Source organism: Orycteropus afer, unplaced genomic scaffold (genome assembly GCF_000298275.1).
Source record: "Orycteropus afer afer isolate SDZICR_OR568_19922 unplaced genomic scaffold, OryAfe1.0 scaffold00015, whole genome shotgun sequence".
NCBI classification, from domain to species: Eukaryota; Metazoa; Chordata; class Mammalia; order Tubulidentata; family Orycteropodidae; genus Orycteropus; species Orycteropus afer.
Window position 1 is genome coordinate 20,672,898 of NW_006921602.1, and position 22,458 is coordinate 20,695,355.

Below are 22,458 nucleotides of genomic sequence, written 5' to 3' on the forward strand. Positions count from 1 at the left end.
TAACTATGGGGAGGAAGTGGGAGGGGAGCTGTTGCATTGTGGTAAACTGTGGTCAATGGCATGAGGCAAAGTATATGTGAACTGCTGTATAGAAAGTGAATTTGCTCTGTAAATCTTCACCCAAATCACAATAAATTTAAAAAAAAAAAAATGGGTTTCAGATTATAGACTCTTCTCCCTAACAGCCACCAGTTTTTCTTGTTCAGCACATTCAGAAGGATAGAAAATATTGTTCTTAGAGAATATCAGAATCTTTGTTCAATCCTGGCCCTAAAAATATTATAGAACCACTGTTGTCCATCATTTCTTGCAGGACAGGGGATGACCTGAGGGAGGCAGAGTCAATATATGGTATGAGCATACCTATTGGAGTGGCTCAGGAATGAAAATCTTTATCAAAAGACTGGAACTTTGTTAGCCTTTTCAAGTCAGTGTCTCCTTTTTCAGTGAATAAAGGTAAATTAATAAGATCAAAGGCCTAGTTATTTTGCTTCCTCGCACCCCCCCATGCCATTTCACTATTAGAACAACAAATATGTTTCAGGCATTTCAACCTCTTTTCAAAAGAGTTAACAACTATTTTAGAAATAACATGAAACAAAAGGAAAGCTGTGCACATAGATCTCCATTTGACCTAACATTATCTTGGTTTTCTTCTGCTTCCTCAGAAGAGAAGACCCTGATTAAATAGCAATTTATTGGAGCCTCTGAAAATGTTTCATGCCTTAATGTAATTTTATCTGGAAGTACAGGTGCTTGGTTCCTAAATCTTACTTTTTTATCTGATGCTTTTGGGATCCTGAGGATGTTACCCTAGGAATACAAGAATTCAAAAATGCTCTCCTATCCCACGCAGAAACTGAAGTTCAGTCTGTGAAGGACAAAAATGAGGATTTCACTTTAACACTAAATAAATTTTTATTTTCCTAATTATTCTTAAAGTACATTTAGAACATATCAGGATGCAGGACTCGCTCTGAGGTGAGGTCTGTAGGCAGACATACTAGGAGGCTGAAGTTTGGAATATAAGTGCCTTTGCCGTGGTGCCTGAAGCAAAAGAGGGAAGGACAAAGGTACACTTCAAAGCCAGCTTTCATCTCTGCTCAGAAACATTGGGGTTTGCTTGTGGGCTTCCAAGAATTTAGCCAACAACTCCCTTGGCTAGTCCAGTACTTAGTAAATTTACCTGGACTAAACCAGGGGGCTCACAGGAGAATACTAGGAAAATGGGGTGTGTGTGCATGTGTGTGTATGTGTGATATTTATTAATTTATTTAGTCTTAAATGTGTTCAATAAGTCAATCCATTTTTGTTTATCATTTGTAACTCCATAATTTAATATCACTTTGACGTTGTCTCCACATACTTGACTTTTCCACAGTGGAAATACAAGAAAACCTTTAACATTTAACAATGAAGTCATTATTGCATGATGTGCATTTTTCTGTAAAACACTCACACTTTATGTTTGAGATTTACCACCTCTACTAAGCATCAACTTCAACTTCTCCTTCACTCACTCATTCATTCAACAGATATTTTTTGAACACCTGCTATGTTTCAGACACTTTGTTAGGCATACTGCTACTCACTGCCATCAAGTTGGATCCGACTTATAGCGACCCCTCCTTGTGTTTCCAAGGCAGTATCACTACAGAAGTAGATTGCCCCATCTTCCTTCTGAGGAGTGGCTGGTGGGTTTGAACTGCCAGCCTTCTAGTTAGCAGTCAAGTGCCTTAGGCATTATGCTGCCAGAGCTCCCTTGTTAGGCATAAAGGATATAAAAGTGAGCATGAAAGAGACCCCTGCTTTTAAGATCTTCATAGAATATTAAGGGAAACAAACAAGCAGTTGAAGTATAGTGTGACTCAGCCAGTATTAATATTGGAGTGGGGTCCAGGGTTCTAGGAAAGTTCCTAAAGAAGAAGCTGGGATCTGAAATGCAAGTAAGTAAAAATGGAGATAAGGGCATGCCAGACTGTTGTAATAGTCTGTGAAAAGTATGGAAGGATGAGAGTACAATGTGCTAGTGGATCTGAAAGTATATCTAGATACAGATCTGGGCTTGAGTTTTTTTCATAAGTAATGATGAATTACTGAATTATTTTAAATAAATGAGTGCCTTGATCAAAACTGCATTTTAGAAAGAGTACTTTGACTGCATACTGCATACTGAACTGGGGAAGGCCAGTATCTGCTTTATTTCTCTCAGTAAAGGGTAGCCTCCTCTAGAATATTTGAGAAAAGGCCACTTTTGAGCTATCCACTGGACAGCTGTGTCTTCTTCTGAATAGGGAACCTGTCCTCACTCTCTGTACTAGTTCATTCAGGGCCCACAGTTGGATGTTACTGCAGAATTAGGCAATCCCAGTTTGATTCACAAGGATCTTGATAATGTTCTCTTTACAACACTGTCCATTACTTCCCATCATGGTACCCAAAGGAGTCATTCTCTCTGACTATAAATCCCATGCTTTGACCCTTCTACTATGACAACTCCTAATTATGATGGTAAATAATCATGACTGTGATTTATTGGACATTTTCTTTGTTCCTGTTATAGTATCTGTACTCTCATGGCAGCCCTATAGAGGAAATACTATTTTCATTGTTTTGATTATTTTTAACCTACATCAAAATCCTCTTTTTACATCTGCTCCTCTGGTGTTTATAATCTCCTTGTGGTACAGGAAGAATCAAAGCTTGTTTTCAGTTTACTCCAGGAGAAATGGAGGTTAATTGATTTGCATTACCTTTGATTTTTCCCTGTAACAAGTGTTGGTTTTAATTGATTTTGTGATATGTAAGCAGAGAAAACGTAACCAATGCTTTAAGCTGAATTCTGACACACACACACACACACACTCTTACACACACAACCCTTATAATATATCAGCATATGGAAAAAGTTAAGAAAAAAAAAACCTACCCAGGTTATAAGTAATTATTTATCCACTTATCCCCTTCTAAATTTTCCTAGGAATAGTCTAAAAATGTACTAAGATAATGACCCAGGTCTGAAGATGTTTGCCTTCAGTGATATTAATCTAATTTAGTGTCAGTGGACAGTGAACATGATAATCTTCTTGCTCATTGAGAATGAGAGTGAGGAGCTATTTGCTCTGTCCACCAATGAAGAAGGGGGTGGATAGGACCTGAATTAATGGTGACATGATTACTATGAAGTTTGCTTCACATGTAATCTCTTTGAGATGTTAAGGCTGAAGAGGACTTTAAGGATGCCTAAAGCTACTCTACTCATTTTATAGACAAAGAAATTGAGATCCAGAAAAGTAAACTGACTTTTCTTGAAGATCACGTAACAAATTAGTGGTAGACTAAGAAATCTTCATGATGGACTCAAGAACATGCAATTTTGGAAGAATAATGTTAGTACCACTTCATACCAATGTAAAATTTCAGTGTTTGTGTAGGCATTTATGGAGTTCATCATTATAGCCATAACATATTCAGTGACCCCTGTTTAGTGTCAAAATGCATGGAGATCTGCTAGCAGAATAATGGAATAGTTCAGTGCAGTTGCTCTAACTGTTTAGTAGTGGGGTCATCGGAAAGCTTGCCAGTTCCTCAAAAGGTAATTCTGTGCACAGATTGGAGATTAGAAGGTTTTTCTACTATTAAATAAACTCATTATTATTATTATTATTATTTGTTGTTGTTGTTACGTGCCGTCGAGTCGGCCCCAACTCATAGTGACCCCTCCTTGGGTTGCTGAGGTAGTATCACTACAGAAGTAGATTGCCAACCTTCCTTCCGAGGAATGGTTGGTGGGTGTGAACCGCCAGCCTTCTGGTTAGCAGTCAGGTGCCTTAGGCACTATGCTGCTACCAGAGCTCCTATTATTATTATTAGGTATATAACTTTTGCTACAGTTGTTGAAATGCTCTTAGTATTATAATTGGGAGCTATTTCTTGAAGTTCATGTTTGATAAATTTCTTCTCAGTTTCTTAATATATCCTGTTTAATTTGATGAACCCCCAACAAAGAACACAGAACCGTGGTCAACATTTCACAAATACAGATGAGGCTTTTGTACTCTTACTCATTTCTAGGGACAAAGACCTTTCTTAGGACAATTCTAGAAATGGCTTAAGATGATACATATTTAGTAAAATTTGACCCATAGTTTAACAAAATTCATAGTATAATGAGGTATTTAATTGTAAGGTCTTCATATTTTTCGTGAGTTGTAAACTATTACAGTGACTGAAACCTGTGAAAGCCAGAACACAATGGGACTAACTTGATTTTCTGAGTCCCACAAGTTTTCCACCTTTGATCACTTTTCTGTCGCTCATTTTAGTGGAAAATACTTGAGTTTTCCTTCTCTGACAGGTTTCTACCTTAAAAAGGTTCCAGCTTTCACAGGTTTTACTGTATTTGTTTATTAAAAACACTCAGGTCTAAACATACCAGAAGAGTTGTCTCTGGCCAAGTCTTAAAATAAATCCCTTTTAAAGGGGGTTAAGAGCAGCCTCTATTACTCTGTATTTTTTGCTTTTTGTTTTTCTGGTATCTTCAGCAATCCTTTCTTGCTGAGTCTAAGCAAGAAATAAGCAATAATAATAATAATATATAATATATATTATAACATATAATAATATAACTATATATAATAATAAGCAAGAAATAAGCTGTAATACCTTATATTTAATTAAAAAAAAAAAACCCTCACTGCTGTCGAATTGGTCCCAACTCATAGTGACCCCTCCTTGGGTTTCCAAGGCGATATCTCTACAGAAATAGATTGCCCAACCTTCCTTCTGAGGAGTGGCTGATGGGTTTGAACCACCAGCCTTCTGGTTAGCAGTCAAATGCCTTAGGCATAAGATGACAAAATCATAGCAGCCCAAAATGGAGTTTCTGAGTTTGGGTAGAGACTTTCTTTCATATCAAGCTGATGAGCTTACAACACAAAGCTGAAGAAATGAAAGCAACATGTTTTAAGTTCTTCTGCCATATTTAAAGAGCATTATTAACATAAACCCACCACTCGTCTGGCAGTTTGTCGTACTGTGGTGCCTTGCGTGTTGGGGTGAATCTGAAAGCTATGCCACCAGTATTTAAAATACCAGCAGGGTCACCTATAGTGGACAGATTTCAGTGGAGCTTCCAAACTAAGACAGACTAGGAAGAAGGACGAGGGCATCCACTTCTGAAAAAGTTGACCACTGAAAACCTTATGAATAACATTGAAACAGTGTCTGATATATTTCTGGGAAACTTTATAAATACCCCTGAAACATCGTCTGACGTTGTACTGGAAGATGAGCCCCTCAGGTTGGAAGGCACTCAAAATGTGAGTGAGGAAGGGCTGCCTGCTCAAAATAGAGCCGACCTTAATGACATGGATAGAGTAAAGTTTTCAGTACCTCCATTTGCTGATGGGGCATGACTCACAATGGGAAGAAAAGCTGCAAACTTTAATTAATAATTGGAATGTGCAATGTGTGAAGTATGAATCTAGGAAAACTGGAAGTTGTTGATAATGGAACACATAAAGATTGCTATCCTAGGCACTAGCTTAAATGAACTGGTATTGGTCATTTTGAATTAGATAATCATGGTCTACTATGCCAGGAATGACAAAGTGAAGAGGAATGGTATCATGTTCATCATCAAAAGGGCACTTCAGGATCTATCCTGAAGTATAGTGCTGTCAGTGATAAAATAATATCCATATACCTATAAAGAAGACCAGTTAATACTACTACTATTCAAATTACTGCAACAATCACTAAAGCCAAGGAAGAAGAAATTAAAGATGTTTACCAACTTCTGCAGTCTGAAATTGACCAAACATGCAATCAAGATACAGTGATAATTACTGGTGATTGGAATGTGAAAATTGGAAACAAAGAAGCAGCGTTGGTGGTTGAAAAATACGGCCTTGGTGATAGAAATGAGGCCAGAGATTGCATGGTAGCATTTTGTAAGACCAACAACTTGTTTGTTGCAAATACCTTTTTTCAACAACATAAATGGCTACTATACACGTGCACCTCACCAGGTGTAATACATAGGAATCAAATCAACTGCATCTGTGAAAGAGGTGATGGAGAAGCTCAATATCCACCTAAATCAACGTCTTCACAGAAGGGTCTTTAACATGTTTTTATGGGCAATAAATGAAGATTGAACAACCAGATCCAAGTAGAGGAGCCACAACTTAACCAGTATCTCATTTTGGACTTAATTTCTCTGTGTTTCATTTTCTCCATGTATAAAATGATGATAGTAATAGTTGCTTTATTTTTTTTTAGAGTTGTAAGCATGAAAAGCAATAAAGAAGCAAAAGTGTTTTTTAAGTTTATGTGTAAATAGTGTGTTTTTTCTTACTACTATTTTGAAAGTATTAACAACACTGGTTAGATTCTCCCACACTTAAGACGTTTTGAGACAAATTAGTAGTGTTAATAGAGATGTGAAAGGTAAATTCATAAAAATGAAGTGAGAGCAGTGTAGTTCATCATGATACCTACAGCTGGACTCCCTTTTATCCTCTTGATTCCTCTAGACTCTCGTGCTACTCCGTGTGGTCTGTGGATCAGAAGCACTGGCATCATCTGGGAACTTGTAGAAATGCAGCTTCCCAGGCTCCCTCTCAGACCTGCGGATTCAGAATTTGCATTTAACAAGATCTTCAGGAGCTCTGGTGGCACAGTGGTTAAAGCATTTGGCTGCTAACCAAAAGATCCCTGGTTTAAACATACAGCTGCTCCCCAAGAGAAAAGTGAAGCAGTCTGATTCCACCATGATTTATAGCCTTGGAAACCCTATGGTCAAGCTCTACTCTTGTCTGAAAGGGTCCCTGTGAGTTGGAATCAGCTCAGTGGCAGTGCATGTCCGCCCCCCCCCCCGGGACTTTGTGTGCACTTGTGTGCATCAATCACTCCAGAACAGTTTTTCCCATATAGTACCAGTAGCATGCAAGATGATTTTGCATATTAAACTAATGAACATGTTTAATTTTCATTATTAGGTTTGATGAGTATTAGAAGAAATTATTACTAATTTATCAAATCTGTTATCTCATTGATTTTTCTTAGGGTGAGGCTAAAAAAATAGCTACATACTTTTATAGATGAGTTGATGTAACAATTAATAAGTAAATAATAGAGCAGCTAATACTTGATGGGAGCTCTGGTGGTGTAGTGCCTAAGGCATTTGACTGCTAACCAGAAGGCAGGCAGTTCAAACTCACCAGCTACTCAGAAGGGAGGTTGAGCAATCTACTTCCGTAGTGATAATGCCTCGGAAACCTAAGGAGGGGTTGCAGTGAGTTGGATCTGACTCAAGGGCAGGGTGGGTTTTTGGTTTTTTTTTTGGTAATACTTGGATATGGTGAAATTTGTGAGTGATTGGACTATGGGTAACTCTGGTCTAGAAGATTGGTGGCATTTAGAGCGGAATCATAGGAGCTGAGAAGGACTATGGGGGTGCTTTTAGCCTTAGCCAAAGGTGCTTGTAGAAGCCATATGCTCATGTTTGCCAGGCACCCCAGGTTGGACTAGGGATGTCCAGAATAGTCTTTCATTAGCCACATGGGAGTGCAAACTGAAGTCACAAGGTATAGGACTCCTGTCTTTTTCTCCTGATAATCTGTTCTCTCTTGGGAAGAGTTCAAGTACCATAAACCCTTTGTTTCTTTGTTTGCTACTTAGAGAAACTGTAGGGACTACTCTAGATAGTTCAGTCCCTTTTCTTTTGCCAGCCTTTAGCTGAATGTTTGCCAAATCTGTGAACAGTTTATCCAAGAAAGTTTTCATTCTCCATAGAATTGTTTCTCTTGGGACATTATGGAATTTAGTTCCATTCCTCATGAAGTCAGCATTTTAAGATGTCTACTTTTTATCTTCTCACTTTAATTTCTTAAGTAACTTCCAATATTATATAAAAACTCACAGCCATCGAGTTGAATCTGACTCATAGCGAGCCTTCCTTGGGTTTCTGAGGTGATATCTCTATGGCAGTAGATTGTCCAGTCTTCCGAGGAGTGGCTGGTGGGTTTGTACCGCCAGCCTTCTGGTTAGCAGTCAAATGCCTAGGAACTGCGCCACTAAATTCCTATGCATTTAGAATATAGAGACGAAGCCTGCTTCATGAATTATCGTGTGGTACTTGTGCAGGTGCCTTGTTAATTTTCTCTGAACCACTCCAGTTTCTTGTGTTCTCCTTCAGTTCATTTTCCTCTTTTTATTTTCCTCAGTCCATTTGCACTCCATCTTGACATTACATTCTGATTCTATGGCTTGCAATTATTCTACTAAATCCATTTCTTTAGTCAAATTACAGAATTTAGCTGGGGAGGATTTCCTTGTAAAGGAAACTCTCCAGCCTACTGATCAGTGTTGTTGCTCCTCATGAAAAATGTTTCTACATTTCTGGAGATTTGTAAATTGAAGAAAAGTGGTAAGTTACATTGTTCCAAAGAATAGGAATAGATAGTTAGTTATACATAAGATTCTTGAGTTGTCTACATACAATGCTAAAATAGTTAATCCCATTTTTAAAATTTTACTCAGATTTCTTACTGCCATCTTATAGACAGTTTCTACATTTTGGCTTTTTTTTTTTGTTGTTGTTGTAATGGAGATAAATTCTGAAGTAATTCTCATTCTGTAGTCACTGAACCCTACCTACTTCCTGAGCTTTTCTTTTTACTTCATATCATTAAGTAAAAAGACGAATAAGCCTGCAGGAAAAATGGCAGTGGATAAATGAAGAAAGAAAATGAAAATGACCAGTGAACATAAGATGGTGTTAAATACAGATCAAAATGTGTTGCCATTGTCCACTTGCCAGATTAGCTGAAATTAAGATATTTGAAAAACCAAGTACTAAAAAAGGTATGGAAAAAAAATAGCATTTTGTTGTTGATTATGAATTGTTCAACTTTTTTGAAGGATAATATGGCAATATTTATCAAAATGTGTGATGCACATGCCCTTGACTTAAAAACTCCACATGTATACAAAAATATAAAAAGAAGGTATCCACAGCATTACTTATAATGGCCTAAACTGGAACTGACCTCTGTGTTTCTCAGTAGAGTTTACAGTAGTACCATTATTTATTAAGCCAATGAAATAAGATGTATCCATTTTTAAAAAGTGTAAATAAAAATATAAATAAATAGTATGAATAATGTGATTCTATTTGTGTAAAAAGAATACAGCTAAGATGAAAAGATACTACATATACATACATGTGAAAAAAAGTTTTCTGAACAGGTAACACCAGGGACAGATAAAGTTAATACTGGGAAAAGGGACTAAAGAGCAGAGGTCGGGGAGAGGAGACCTTTAATCTAGCAATTTGAAAATGTGTAATTTTGAATTTAATTAAAAGTTCTATGTGTTAAATGCTAGTAATTTAGATGTGTTAAGAGACAATGATAAACTATCTAAGTAATTTACATAAATTTCTCTTCCCCCAACCTGCACACACTCCTCTTGCCCCTACCTTCATCTCCACCACTGTAGTAATGCTCTTCCTGAATTGTAGCTGAGGGTCTTCACTTTCTCTGGAGAGGCTGCTTTCAAGAGAGAAGACAAATGTAATGGCCAAAGTATTGGTGATATAGGGAAAAACCAATGACCCTACCCAATACTGAAAACGAAAAGCTATACTAAATACTAAAAACAATACTAAAAACAAGCCATTCTGTGGTGATTTCATTTAGCCATTTAAATAATTTAAGTAAAAGTAATGACATTTTCCTGACAAGATTTTGATTTGGACTACCTGGGTAATCGCAGTTGCCTGTTCGTCTTATAAAGAAAGCTCAGGACAACTAGCCATGATCTCCAGCATTCCAGTATGAACAGGGGTTCCTATAAAAACCAAAGCAAAGGGAAAACAAACAAAACATTTATTAAATTTCTCTCAAGCTCTTTTCCTTTTAGCCCTTAGAGATACAAGGACTTCCTCATTTCTACGGCTAGTTTGAGGCTGCAGGCTTTGGGATATGCACAGAGTTCTCTTTGAAGTGGACTTTTATCCTCTTTATATTGCCTTCAAACCAAACAAATTCACTGCTGTCGAGTCAGATCCAACTCATTACGACCCCTCCTTGGGTTTCCGAGGCGGTATTACTACAGAAGTAGATTGCCCAATCTTCCTTCCGAGGTGTGGGTGGTGGGTTTGAACCACCAGCCTTTCGGTTAGCAGTCAAGTGCCTTTAGGCACTGCACCACCAGAGCTCCCTTATATTGCCTTAGAAGTGCCTATTTTCCACCAGTACCCAGGAAGTATATTTTGACACCTGGATCAGTTACAAAACATATCTTATTTTTATGCCTTGCTTTTTCCAATTGGCTAGCAGTTTAAATGTAACGAGGCACATTGGGAGCTCTGGTGGTATAGTGCCTAAAGCTTTGACTGCTTACCAGAAGGCTAGAGGTTCAAATCCGAAGGAAGATTGTCCAATCTACTTCTGCAGAGATACCACCTCAGAAACCCAAGGAGGGGTCCCTATGAGTCGGATTGACTCAGTGGCAGTGAGTGTGGTTTATTTTAGAATGTTATTTAAAAGTTTGAGGTACCTCAGCTTTTACAGACACTGTTCTAAATACAAGTATTATTTTTAATATTTAATACACAATTTAATATTTTCCAGTTTCCAGCTTTTTTCTCCCCAGAGGATTTCTAGTGTTAAATTTGTCCTTCACTTCTGCCATAGAGGTCCTTCTCAGTTCTCTGGTTTTCTGGGAATTCTATACCAAGTGATAACTCTTCTACCAGCTTTCAGGCACAGCTGAATGGGATATTTTTCAACTTTATTTCTGTTTTTCATTTCCACCAAAGTTCTCCCTCTCCACTCTTTCTTCTAATGTAAACTCTCTGGAAGTGACCATGTGCATTTCTTTCAGATGGAGACTATTTCACCTTTACAAGACACGAACCCATTGGAGTTTGTGGACAGATCATCCCAGTGAGTGTATCTCCTCACGCCTTGTATTTATTTTCATTTGAACCAGTTCTCTTAAATACACATAAAATATGGACCTCAGTGATGTGTGTTTTCCATTACTGGAAAGAAAAAAGAAAAAAAAAAAACTGAGCTCATGTTGTTGACATATCTTTAACAGCCTCCCTGCAAATGCTTATTTGAACAGGTTAATAGGGTTTCAGCTCCGTTACCAGGAGTTGAGTTCTCAAGTCATGGAATTCTCATGATTAAAATAAGCAAAGCAAAGCACAGTGTATTAATAACCTGCCCTTGATTATGGATGTCCTTTCTGCTTATGGAAAATTAATGCTTTGTTATATTTGCTTGTTTATTTTTTAGAACTGTGACTCACCGTCTTTCCAGGCATATTATTTTATATGGTCTTTTAATCCCATTCTTTCCCACTGTTTCTTTTCACAAGAATCTAGATAGAAGATGCTAGGAAGACACAGCAGTACAATTAACGTCACGGTCATAATTGAAACCATGCCGGGCTGTTGTGTGTCTTGTAAAGGGAAATAGATGTAGTGCTTAGTGTTTGGGTTGGAACATTAAACCTTGTCCTTTTTTTTTTTTTCCTCTTTCTCATGCACACCCTTGGCACTATACAAAACATCATTGAATCTTCTGAAAGTACAAGCTAACATTTCTGGCAGGGATTTCAAGGGGAGATTCAAATGAAATTCTTACAGTATAGAGCAAGAAGTTCTTTTTTCAGAATCTAGGAGAATAATTCAAGATAATCTTTGGCTTTGGGGGCCAAAGAGTTTTGGCTAAAGTATTTTTTTTTCCATATGATCCACAAGCTCTGAGTTACTATGAAATCTACTAGAGACTGAACAAGGAAAATGAGAAGTGTGGCTTAAGTTCTTATGCTCCTACACTACCCAGAAAATCCTATTTGAGCAGAGGTGAGATTCCATCACTTTAATTCTAAGGACTTAAACCTGCTCTTCTTGCCCTTCCTCAGACTCTCAGAGCTACAGCTCTCAATGACAGGACAAGAGCTGCTTGTCAGCCAGCTCCGGCTCAATTACTGGACTCCAAGATTTATCTACTGTAGATGGAATTAAAACATCACTGTGGACTCCCAAGTTTATAAACAACTAAGGGGAAAAGAAATTGGGTGTTTGGTGAAGGCAAGACACTTGTATATTTTTGCAGGCTTGCCAGGGCCAACGAGAGGCCTTCAAGGATGGCAGCTGAGATGCTTCAGGCAGAAACACATTGTGGTCAGCGGCTGAGGCCAAGGGACCAAGATTTCTGTTTTCTTTCTTAATGAAATTATCAATGACACCTGATAGTACTGAGGTTTATGCCTGAACTTATGACAATGCAAGCTTAATATCTTTTTGAAACCAGTTTAAGCCATTTTAGCCCTAAAGTTCATAGAATCAAATATATTTTTGACTCCATTAGCTTATTTTATAGCAGTGGAAATTTTTGCATACTTAACAGTAGATGCACTTTCTTTTTGTTACCACATGTACTTTGTAACAATAAAACCAAAAAACCAAACCCACTGCCATTGAGTTGACTCTGACTCATGGGTAGAACTACCCCATAGGGTTTCCAAGGTTGTAATATTTACAGAAGCAGACTGCCACATTTTTCTCCCATGGAACAATTGGTAGGTTCAAACCACTGACCTTTTGGTTAGCAGCTGAGTGCTTAACCACTTTGCCACCAGAGCTCCTTTTGTGATAATATCAATATATAAAGAAAAGGTATTAAAATACACATTTACTTGATTATAATTCACAACCAGAATTTTCTCTTCTGGTCCTTCTACATTGAAGAGCTTTCATACCAGTGTGAAAATTATGGTGTGAAAATGGCAAATGCAAGAAAAAGTTTTTATATTGAGACTAGAAGTCTAATTTAAAAAATATAGAAAACAACAGGAGTTGAAAAACCAAAATACAGAAAAACAAAAACTCCCTTTTCACTGGGAGATTTCTCTTGGTGGATAGCTGTACTATAGTAATTTGCTGAACAGAAAGAAAGGGAAGATTTTCAAAGTCAGTGCTAGCCCATTCTTAATGCGGTAATTAAAAATCCAAACATCTATACGTTGTAGTGGACAAGATTTATGTTGAAGACTAGTCCGAGAAAGTTGAGTAGTCACAGCTTGAAAACAAGAAGAGGAGAAATATTTTCCCATTTATCAAACTTGGATTTTTTCCTTTCAGTGGAACTTCCCGCTGCTGATGTTTGCCTGGAAAATTGCTCCGGCCCTGTGCTGTGGCAATACAGTAGTTATTAAGCCAGCAGAACAAACACCACTCAGTGCGCTCTACATGGGAGCCCTCATCAAGGAGGTAAGAGAAAGTGACTTCAGGAGTGGCTCTGACTCCCCTTACAGTTGGGGCCTACTAGAGCATATCCGGTTTAACTTGCTTCATCAGCTTTCACAAGCCATGTTTCCTTCAATTCTGTTTTGTTAGGCTGGCTTTCCACCGGGAGTCATCAATATTTTGCCTGGATATGGGCCAACAGCTGGAGCAGCGATAGCTTCTCACGTTGGCATAGACAAGATTGCGTTCACAGGCTCCACTGAGGTAGGTACCCGAGAAGCCATGCAAGCGAGCAGAGAGATATTGAAGGAAAACAGAAAATAGTACCCACAGACTGGACACCAAAATAGTAGTGAGTACCTAAGCCTTCATAGGACAACACTGCTATCATAGAACACTGCTTAATTTTAAGGCAAAGGCACATGTTGACCATTTGATTTCATAGATGTGTAAGTATTTTTGTGATGCCATCTGTGTAAAAACTGTCTAGAGAGAGACAGTACCAGATACATTTCTGAGTCAAGAACAATAACAGTAGAAACAAATTAGAAAGCTAACAATCCAAACTAGTGTCTGGTAGAGGATAGAATGAAGATACATCTCTTCCTTCTCATTATCTGGTAATTAACTATGCCCATGAGCCAGAGGTATGATAGACAAAAGGGGTCAATAAACTTTTTCTGTAAAGAGAAAACATTTTAGGCTTTATGGGCAATACAGTCCCTGTTACAATTACGCAGCTAAGGCTGGCGGTTCAAACCCACTAGCCACTCCTCGGAAGGAAGGTTGGGCAATCCTACTTCCATAGTGATACTGCCTCGGAAACCCAAGGAGGGGTCGCTATGAGTCGGGGCTGACTCGACGGCACATAACAACAACAACAACAACCCTTGCAGCACGGAAGTAGCCATAGATAGTACATAAACTAATGAACATATCTATGTTCCAATAAACATTTATGGATACTGAATTTAAACTTCATATAGGTTGGGCATTCCTACTTCCGTAGTGATACTGCCTCGGAAACCCAAGGAGGGGTCGCTATGAGTCGGGGCCGACTCGATGGCAAATAACAACAACAACAACATAACTTTCGGGCACCACAAAATATTCTTCTGATTTTATTTCTCTTCCAACCATCTGAAAACATAAAAACCATTCTTAGCTCATTTGTTGTTGTTGTTGTTGTTATGTGCCGTCGAGTCGGCCCTGACTGATAGTGACCCTCCTTGGGTTTCCGAGGCAGTATCACTACGGAAGTAGGATTGCCCAACCTTCCTTCCGAGGAGTGGCTGGTGGGTATGAACCGCCAGCCTTCTGGTTAGCAGTCAAGTGCTTTAGCCACTATGCTACCAGAGCTCCTTTCTTAGCTCATAGGCCATCCTAAAATAGTCAGTAGGCCAAATTTGGCCCATAAACCATAGTTTTTGAATCCCTGATAATAGCCTCACAAGTCTGCTTAGAGATACAACTTATAAAATGTTACTGCAGAATATTTTGATGCAAGTAACAAGAAATATTGAAAGGGAAGTCTCATGATTTAGGTAGAACCTCTATATGACATCACCATTAGTTAAAGGATACTGCAGGTCTAGAATAGCACTGCCAAAAAGAAATGTAATGAGAGCCACGTTTGTAATTTAAAATTTGCTATTAGCCACATTAAAAAAATAAAGAGCAGTGAAATTAATTTCAATATTATGTTTGATTTAATCTAGTATTTAAAAAATATTATCATTTCAACATGTAATCAGTATAAAAATATTAACATGGCTAGTGGCCATCATATTGGACAGTGTAGGTTCTAGGGGCTTGATTTCATCATGGGATGCAGAGTTAATGGTACTTGGGTAAACTGACACATGTTAAAAAGATTCACATGACAGTGATTAATAAACTTAAGTGACAATTTATAAATTTACAGTTAGAGATCATTGAGTTATATGTTTCTCAAGAGTTAGTCTTGTTTGTTCCCACACCTTCTAATTCTTGTTGTATTTGTTACAGCAATTTTGTGATATAAGGAAATATGTAAACTACAGTCTAAATGTGAAAAGGAAATTATTTCTATATAAATTAAGTTGAATGTTTTTAAGACTTGTTAAAGTCTAGATGGTAAGAAAAATGGAATCATTTAAAAGTGGGCAAGACAACTGTAAAAAATTAGGGAAGAAATTTAAATCTTTGCAAATGTTTTGCACTTTAAGGAAACTGAAATCAGAAATCTATTTTGTAGGTGTAGTGTAATCAGAAATAACAATGTGGTAGACCTTTAATTTTTGAAGTCCTTCACCCTCTATCAAAACACTGGAGCATAGATATATTTATGTTTAATGTTAAAATGAAATTTTTAATGTGGGATTCACTGCTTTAACCTTCTTGTCAGTTAACCATCCAATGGTTGCAGTTGAATCAGTTAAGAGGCTTTGACTGTATACTTTTTTTTTTAAATAAAAATGAGATCATAGAATATATGGTGGACAGCTTTTCATATTAGAACCTATATCTCTCCTTCATTCTTTATAACAGCTATATAGAATATTGTTACATCAATGTATAATAGTTTATTTAAGTAATCTTTAATTAATGGATACTTCAGGGTTTTTTTTTGTACATTTATTTCCTAGTAAACAGATTACTGAAATAAAAATTCTTGTAGTATAGATACATACATGCACATGTAGATAGGATATTCATATATTCATTTGGATAAGTTTCTGGAGGTGGAATTGCAAAATAAGAGGACTTTTATACTTTAACTTGTTTACGAAAAGTGCATTAGAGTATTGGTTTCATTTACAAGCTAAGTAGCTCATTTATATATTAAGTATGTTCATCTTTTGTCTGATAAAGAATTTACAAATATTAACCCTAGTTTATTGTTTTCTTTTTTAAAAAATAGTGTTATTTGTCATACATGAGATTTGTATGTAGTCGTACCTTTCAGTCTTTTTCTTAATGACTCCTGAATTTTATGTCATCTTGAAAGAAACCATCTCAAGATTATACAAATGGTACTTAACATTTTCTTTAAGACTTTGGAAAAAGTCTTTCGTACTTTTATAGTTTTGTTTTAAATCTTTACTCTGGTTGGAATTTATTTTCACATGTAATGAAAGGTTAGATCTAAGTGTATTTATGTGTTTATAAATGGCATGTTCCACTATTTCATTATCATTTATTAAACAATTTACCCCTTTGCAACTCATTTTAATAGACCATAACATATGATAAGTTTCCTTATATACAGGTTTCTGTTTTAAGACTCATAATTTTATTTGTATACTCTTTCAGCAGTACCAGAGTACTTTAATTACTTGGTTTTTATAAGAGGTACTGTGATACTGTAGGCAAGATACCCTCTTATTCAGCTTTTTCAAAACACAAACCAAGATACAGAACATTCCCATCACCCCAGGCTACTACTATTGGTCTTTGGTTTTTTTAAATTGATTTTGCCTGTTCTAGAATGTCTTATAAATAGACCATCACGATATGTACTCTCTTATGTCTGACCCATTTTGTTGTTCAACATTTAATGTGATTTTTGATATGGTCAGGTTTAAATCCCCTATCTTGATCTTTGATTTCTGTTTGTCCCACCTGTTTTTGTGGTTGTGGTTGTCCCTTTTTTGCTCTTTTTCGGCCTTCTTTTGGGGGAATTGAGAAATTTTAATACTCCATTTAGTACTCTATTTTGTCTTTTTGAGATTATTCCCAAATCTTTTTTTTTAATGGTACATTTAGTGTTTACAATATGTATGTAAATCATAATCTGACATTAAATAGAATGATATTACTTTACATATAATGTAATAACCTTATAACAGTAGTCTTCTATTTATCATCCTTTGTGCTATTGTTTTGTATTTTACTTCTATATGTGTTATGTACTCCAAAATACATTGTTACACATTTTTATTTTAAACATCAGTCATCTTTTAAAGAAATTTTCTAAAATGAGAAAACAAAGTTATTTTACATTTATCCACATACTTGTCATTTCTGGCCCTCTTTTTTGGGTGGCCCATGTTTCCTTCATGGGTCTGACTCGACGGCACATAACAACAACAACAACATGTTTCCTTCAAGGAGCTCTGGTGGCATAGTGGTTCAGGCATTTTGCTGCTAAGCCAAAGATGGTTTGTTTGAACCCACTAGGCACTCCAAGAAAGATGAAGCAGACTTCTTCCCTGAAGATTACAGCCTTGGAAACCCTATAGGGCAGTTCTACTCTGTCCAATAGGGTCCCTATGGGTTGGAATCAAAGTGGCAGTGGGTTTGATTTGATTTTATGTTTCCTTCTGATATCTTCCTTCTATGTAAAGACCTTCCTTTAACATTTCTAATAGTGATGATTTCTCTCAGCTTTTGTTATCTAAAGGTATAGAACTCTAATTGATAGCTTTTTTGTTTTGTTTTGTTTTACTTGATGCTTTAAAAATACCATTTGGTCCTCCCCCCGCCCCACTCTTTCTGATAAGAAGCCAGCAGTTCTTTGTTCGACTATGTGTAATGTATCTTTTTTTTTCTTTGTCTGCTTTTAAGATTTCCTCTTTCTGGCTTTTAGTAGTTTGATTATGATGTGTGTTTGTGTAGTTTTTTTGTGTTTGTCCTGCTTGGGGGTCATTGAAATTCTTGAACCTGTGAGTATATATAGTTTTCATGAAAAGTGGAAAAATTGTGACCATTATTTATTCAAATATATTTTTACGTCCCTGTTTTGGGACTCTAGCTACCTACATTAGATCCCCAGATATTATTCCACAGGTCATGGAAGCTCTTTTTTCTCTTTGTGCTTTCATCTACTTAGCTTTTATTGTTATCTCCAAGTCCTCTGATCTTATGCAGTGTTTGATTTGCTGTTAAGCGTACCCAGTGGGTTTTTCATTTCAGATACTGTAAGCTCTAGAAATTCCATAGGTTTTATATCTTACATTTCTTGTCACAAGTACCCCTGTTTTCCTTTAAATTTCTGAACATGCATATACTGGTTTTAACATCCTTGTGTGTTAATTTTAACATCTGTTATTTCTGGATCCATTTCTGTTGATTGATATTTTTCCTGGTCATATTATTTTGTTTTTTTGCATGTCTGTCAATTTTGAAAGGATATTGGGCATTGTAAACATTACATTGTTGAGTGTCTGGATTTTGTTGTCTTTCATTAAAGTGTGTTGGACTTTTTTTCTGACAGACATGTGCCAAAACCGAAAACAAAGCCATTGCTGTGGAGTCAGATCCGACTGCTAGCAATCCCTCCTTGGGTTTCCAAGGCAGTATCACTACAGAAGTAGATTGCCCAACCTTCCTTCTGAGGAATGGCTGGTGGGTGTGAACCGCAAGGCTTCTGGTTAGCAGTCAAATGCGTTAGGCACTATGCCACCAAAGCTCCTGACGGATACCGTAAGCCACTTGTAATTCAGCCCGATCCTTTTGAGGTTTATTTTTAAGCTCTGAAAGACAAAGTTTATCCTTAATACTATGTTGCAGTCTTTCTGGGTTTCTTAATCAATGTCCTCAGGTTTTCAGCAAGGTCTTGCCACTGTGGCTGGTCAGAACTCAAATGCCTCCCACCTGTGTGAGCTCTTGAGTATTCCTCAGCATACAGATGCCCGGTGCTTGTATTTTGCTCCAGTCTCATGGAGTTTCACCCTATGTATTTCCACCTTAACATTCAGCCAGAAATTCAAGGGAACTCCAGTAAATATATCTGGACTTCATTCTCTCCCTCCATTTTGCAGCCCCTCAAATTTTAGCTACCTCAGCCCTGTGAACTCTGATTTCTGTTTCATCATCTCAGTGTGAGACCACTGTGTCCTGTTTGCATCTCCCTAGTCCATGGTGCAATACAGAAATTTCCTTCTGGCAGACAGTGCTCCCCTTATTTCTAGATTCACAGTCTTATCTGATATACAATGTTTGAAGGAATTTATTTAATTATTTTTCTAGTTGTTTACAGGATAAGGTAAGTCTGGTGCCAGTTATGCCATCGCAGCTAGAAGCAGAAGTCTCTGTAACACGTTTTGGTTAATTCTGATATTGTTCGTTGATTATTTTTTCTGTTGGCTCCATGCAGATCACCTTATTCTCATAGCTTGTAATTGCATCAAATAAGATCTATAGTAGTAAATGATGTTTCAGTTTTATTTACTCCAGTTGATACAACTAAAGTCTTAGGAATACAACAATAATACATTTGGATTCAGAAAAATCCTTGGCTTATTTGGTATAAAATCTTAAAGAAGAATTTAGTTCCATAAATAACTCATGTTAAATTTCTTAGTGTGAGCTAATTTGCTTATTATTTCTGAGTTAATTTTATTAACTTTCATTTCAAAAGATGACATTGATCATGTTGTTGTTGTTGTTATGTGCCATCGAGCCGGACCCGACTCACAGTGACCCCTCCTTGGGTTTCCAAGGCAGTATCCCTAAGGAAGTAAGAATGCCCAACCTTCCTTCCGAGGAGTGGCTGGTGGGTTTGAACCACCAGCCTTCTAGTTAGCAGTCAAGTGCCTTAGGCATTATGCTACCAGAGCTCCTGACATTGATCATTTAAGCAGATTTTCAGCATTTATTTTCTTTGGACTTTCTCTCTCAGGCATTTTCTTCAGTACTTCAAACAGTACCTGGTGTGAAGTAAGCATGCACTATAAATAATTGTTAAATGAAGGAAGAAAGATTGAATGATAAATAGAAGACTGGTCATAGCTAGAAAGTTAAGTATCAATGGAACATTTGTTTTTAACGTTCAGATTTAATATCTTCTACTTTGTAGCTGCACTGTCATGAGCCTGATCCTCTGCAGGAGCAGAGCCTGCTTAATTCTGTACAAAACTGGGTCAGTAGTAGTAAATACACTTATTTTTCAGCTTTCTGAGAATTAAATCCAGTATGACTTTTGTAACTGTAAAAGGCAACCATAGCAACCCAAGAAGGGAAAGATTACTGGTCTGTTAAGGCTTTAAGGGAAGAAGGACTTGAGATAGGTCTTTCAGGATATAGATAGAAGGAGCAAGATTAGCCAACAACAAGAAGCAGGAGAGTACAGAAAGTCTTGAGGAGTAGAGTGAGGCTTGGGAATGTACTGGGGAGAAAGATTGGGAAGTAGATGAAGTAGAAAGAAAGATTGTGCATATCAAACCACTGGAAAGAATAATGGGATAAAGAGCTAAAGCTAAATGGTCGAAAACCTTCCAGAAAAAGCTATCACAAGAAAGAAAACTGTACATCAGTATATCTTACGAATACAGATGCAAGAATTCTCAACAAAACACTAGCAAACAGAATCCAGAAACATATAAAAAAAGGTTTTATACTATGACCAAGTGGAAGTTCGAATGCAAGCATGCAAGCATGGTTTAACATCTAAAAATTAATCAATGTAATACATTAAAAAATAATTTTCCACATTAATAAAATAAAGGACAGAACCACTTGATCATCTCAATAGACGTAGAGAAAGCAATTAACAAAATCCAGCCCCTTACATAAACTTGTACACAAATGTTCATAGCAATATTATTTATTTGTTGTTGTTGTTGTTATAAGCCATCGAGTCGGACCTGACTCATAGCAACCCCTCCTTGGGTTGCCAAGGCAGTATCACTACGGAAGTAGATTGCCCAACCTTCCTTCCGAGGAACGGCTGGTGGGTTTAAACCGCCAGCCTTCTGGTTAGCAGTCAAGTGCCTTAGGCACTATGCTACCAGAGTTCTTATATTATTCATAATAGCCAAAATTAGAAACGACTCACATGTCCATCATCTGATGAGTGGATAAACAAAATATGATACATCCATAGAGTGCAATATTATTTAGCTATATGTGGTAGTTATGTTTGTGTGTTGACTTGGCTGGGCCTGGTTGAGTGGCTGGGCAGCTGGTGGTAGTTATTCCCTATGATGAGACTGGCAATCAACTCCATGGTGGGATCTACCACAAGCAGCTGAGTAGCTGCCTTTGGGATGTGGTCTGCTTCCTGTATATAAGGAGAAGCCTTGGGAATGGTCTCTAGCCTATGGCATGCTTGGACCCTACATGTAGCCGTGTTATTGCTCAGCAGCCTGCTGTGCTCTGCTGACCTTAGGACTTAACAATGGACTTAAGTTAATGGCCTGCCGTGTTGTTTGGTAACATCGGGACTATGACTTTTTACTTGTCAACCTTGGGGCTTCCCAGCCGCAGCAGCCAGCAGCTGTCTGAGTGAAGAAACACCTCTAGCTCCAGTGGGCCAGGAGCAGGAGGCAGAGCTGGACCCCAAGGTTGAGGGGCTTTCACCTAACCCCTAGAGCCTGGCACTTTGAACTTGGACTTAAAGCCTCCAAATTGTGAGAATAAACTCCTGTTTGTTAAGGCCATCCCATTTGTGGCATATTCCTGTCAGAGTGTCACTAGGTAACCAGAACAGAATATGGTACCAGGAGTGGGGTGCTGCTCTGACAGATACCTAAAATGTGGAAACAGGAGTGGAGTGCATCCTTGAACTGAGACCCTGGCAGAGAGACCCTGGCATATGGCATGACAGACGGCAGGAGCAGAGCAAGAGAAGAGGCATGAGAGATGGCAGGAGCAGAGCCCAGAGACCAGCATGAGAGATAGCAGGAGCAGAGCTGAGAGAACTGGCATGAGACAGCAACAGCCTCACCAACCCACGGAGGAGAAAGCTTGATGCCTTTGGGTAGGCAGCTTCCTGTTGGAGTGGGTTGCCTTCAGGCATTAATTGGTAGAAGAGACTGGCTTGAAATGGAGTAGCAGGTTGGCCAGCCCACGGAGCAAGAAAGCTGAATGTCCTTTTGGGCAAGAAGATTCCTGGCGGAGTGGGTTGCCCTCGGGTATTAACCGGCAGAAGCTGAGACCAAGGACAGAAGCAGAGCTACCTCAGCCTGAAAGAGTAGGACCATGGCTTTTGGGGTTGGAATGACCACAGTCCCCTAGGTTTCAAAGAGCCAGGCCTTCACCAACTTGGTTCTGGAGTGTGGGGCTGCTGGTTCATGTGAGCTAGTGGGATGGAGCCATAGCTGCTGCCCAAGAGTGAGGGGGAGGGGCTGCCATGCCTAAGAGGGATAGGAAAGGGGCCCATCAGGCCAAGGAGGTGAGGTTGCCACTCAGGAACTAGAGGACTGGAGCCACCCATTGGAGGAGATCTGTACAGATGCCACCCAATGAAGATCTGTATGGAT

General features: G+C 38.0%; 1 protein-coding gene across 1 annotated transcript in view; it reads left to right on the plus strand.

Moving 5' to 3' along the window:
• The window catches only part of ALDH1A2 (aldehyde dehydrogenase 1 family member A2), a 164,933-nt gene that overhangs the window by 61,345 nt on the left and 81,130 nt on the right, over positions 1-22,458 (plus strand). The window contains exons 5-7 of the mRNA XM_007958479.2: positions 10,897-10,958; positions 13,169-13,297; positions 13,424-13,537. Of these exons, the coding sequence (XP_007956670.1) occupies positions 10,897-10,958; positions 13,169-13,297; positions 13,424-13,537 (305 nt within the window). The remainder of the gene's footprint in view (positions 1-10,896; positions 10,959-13,168; positions 13,298-13,423; positions 13,538-22,458) is intronic.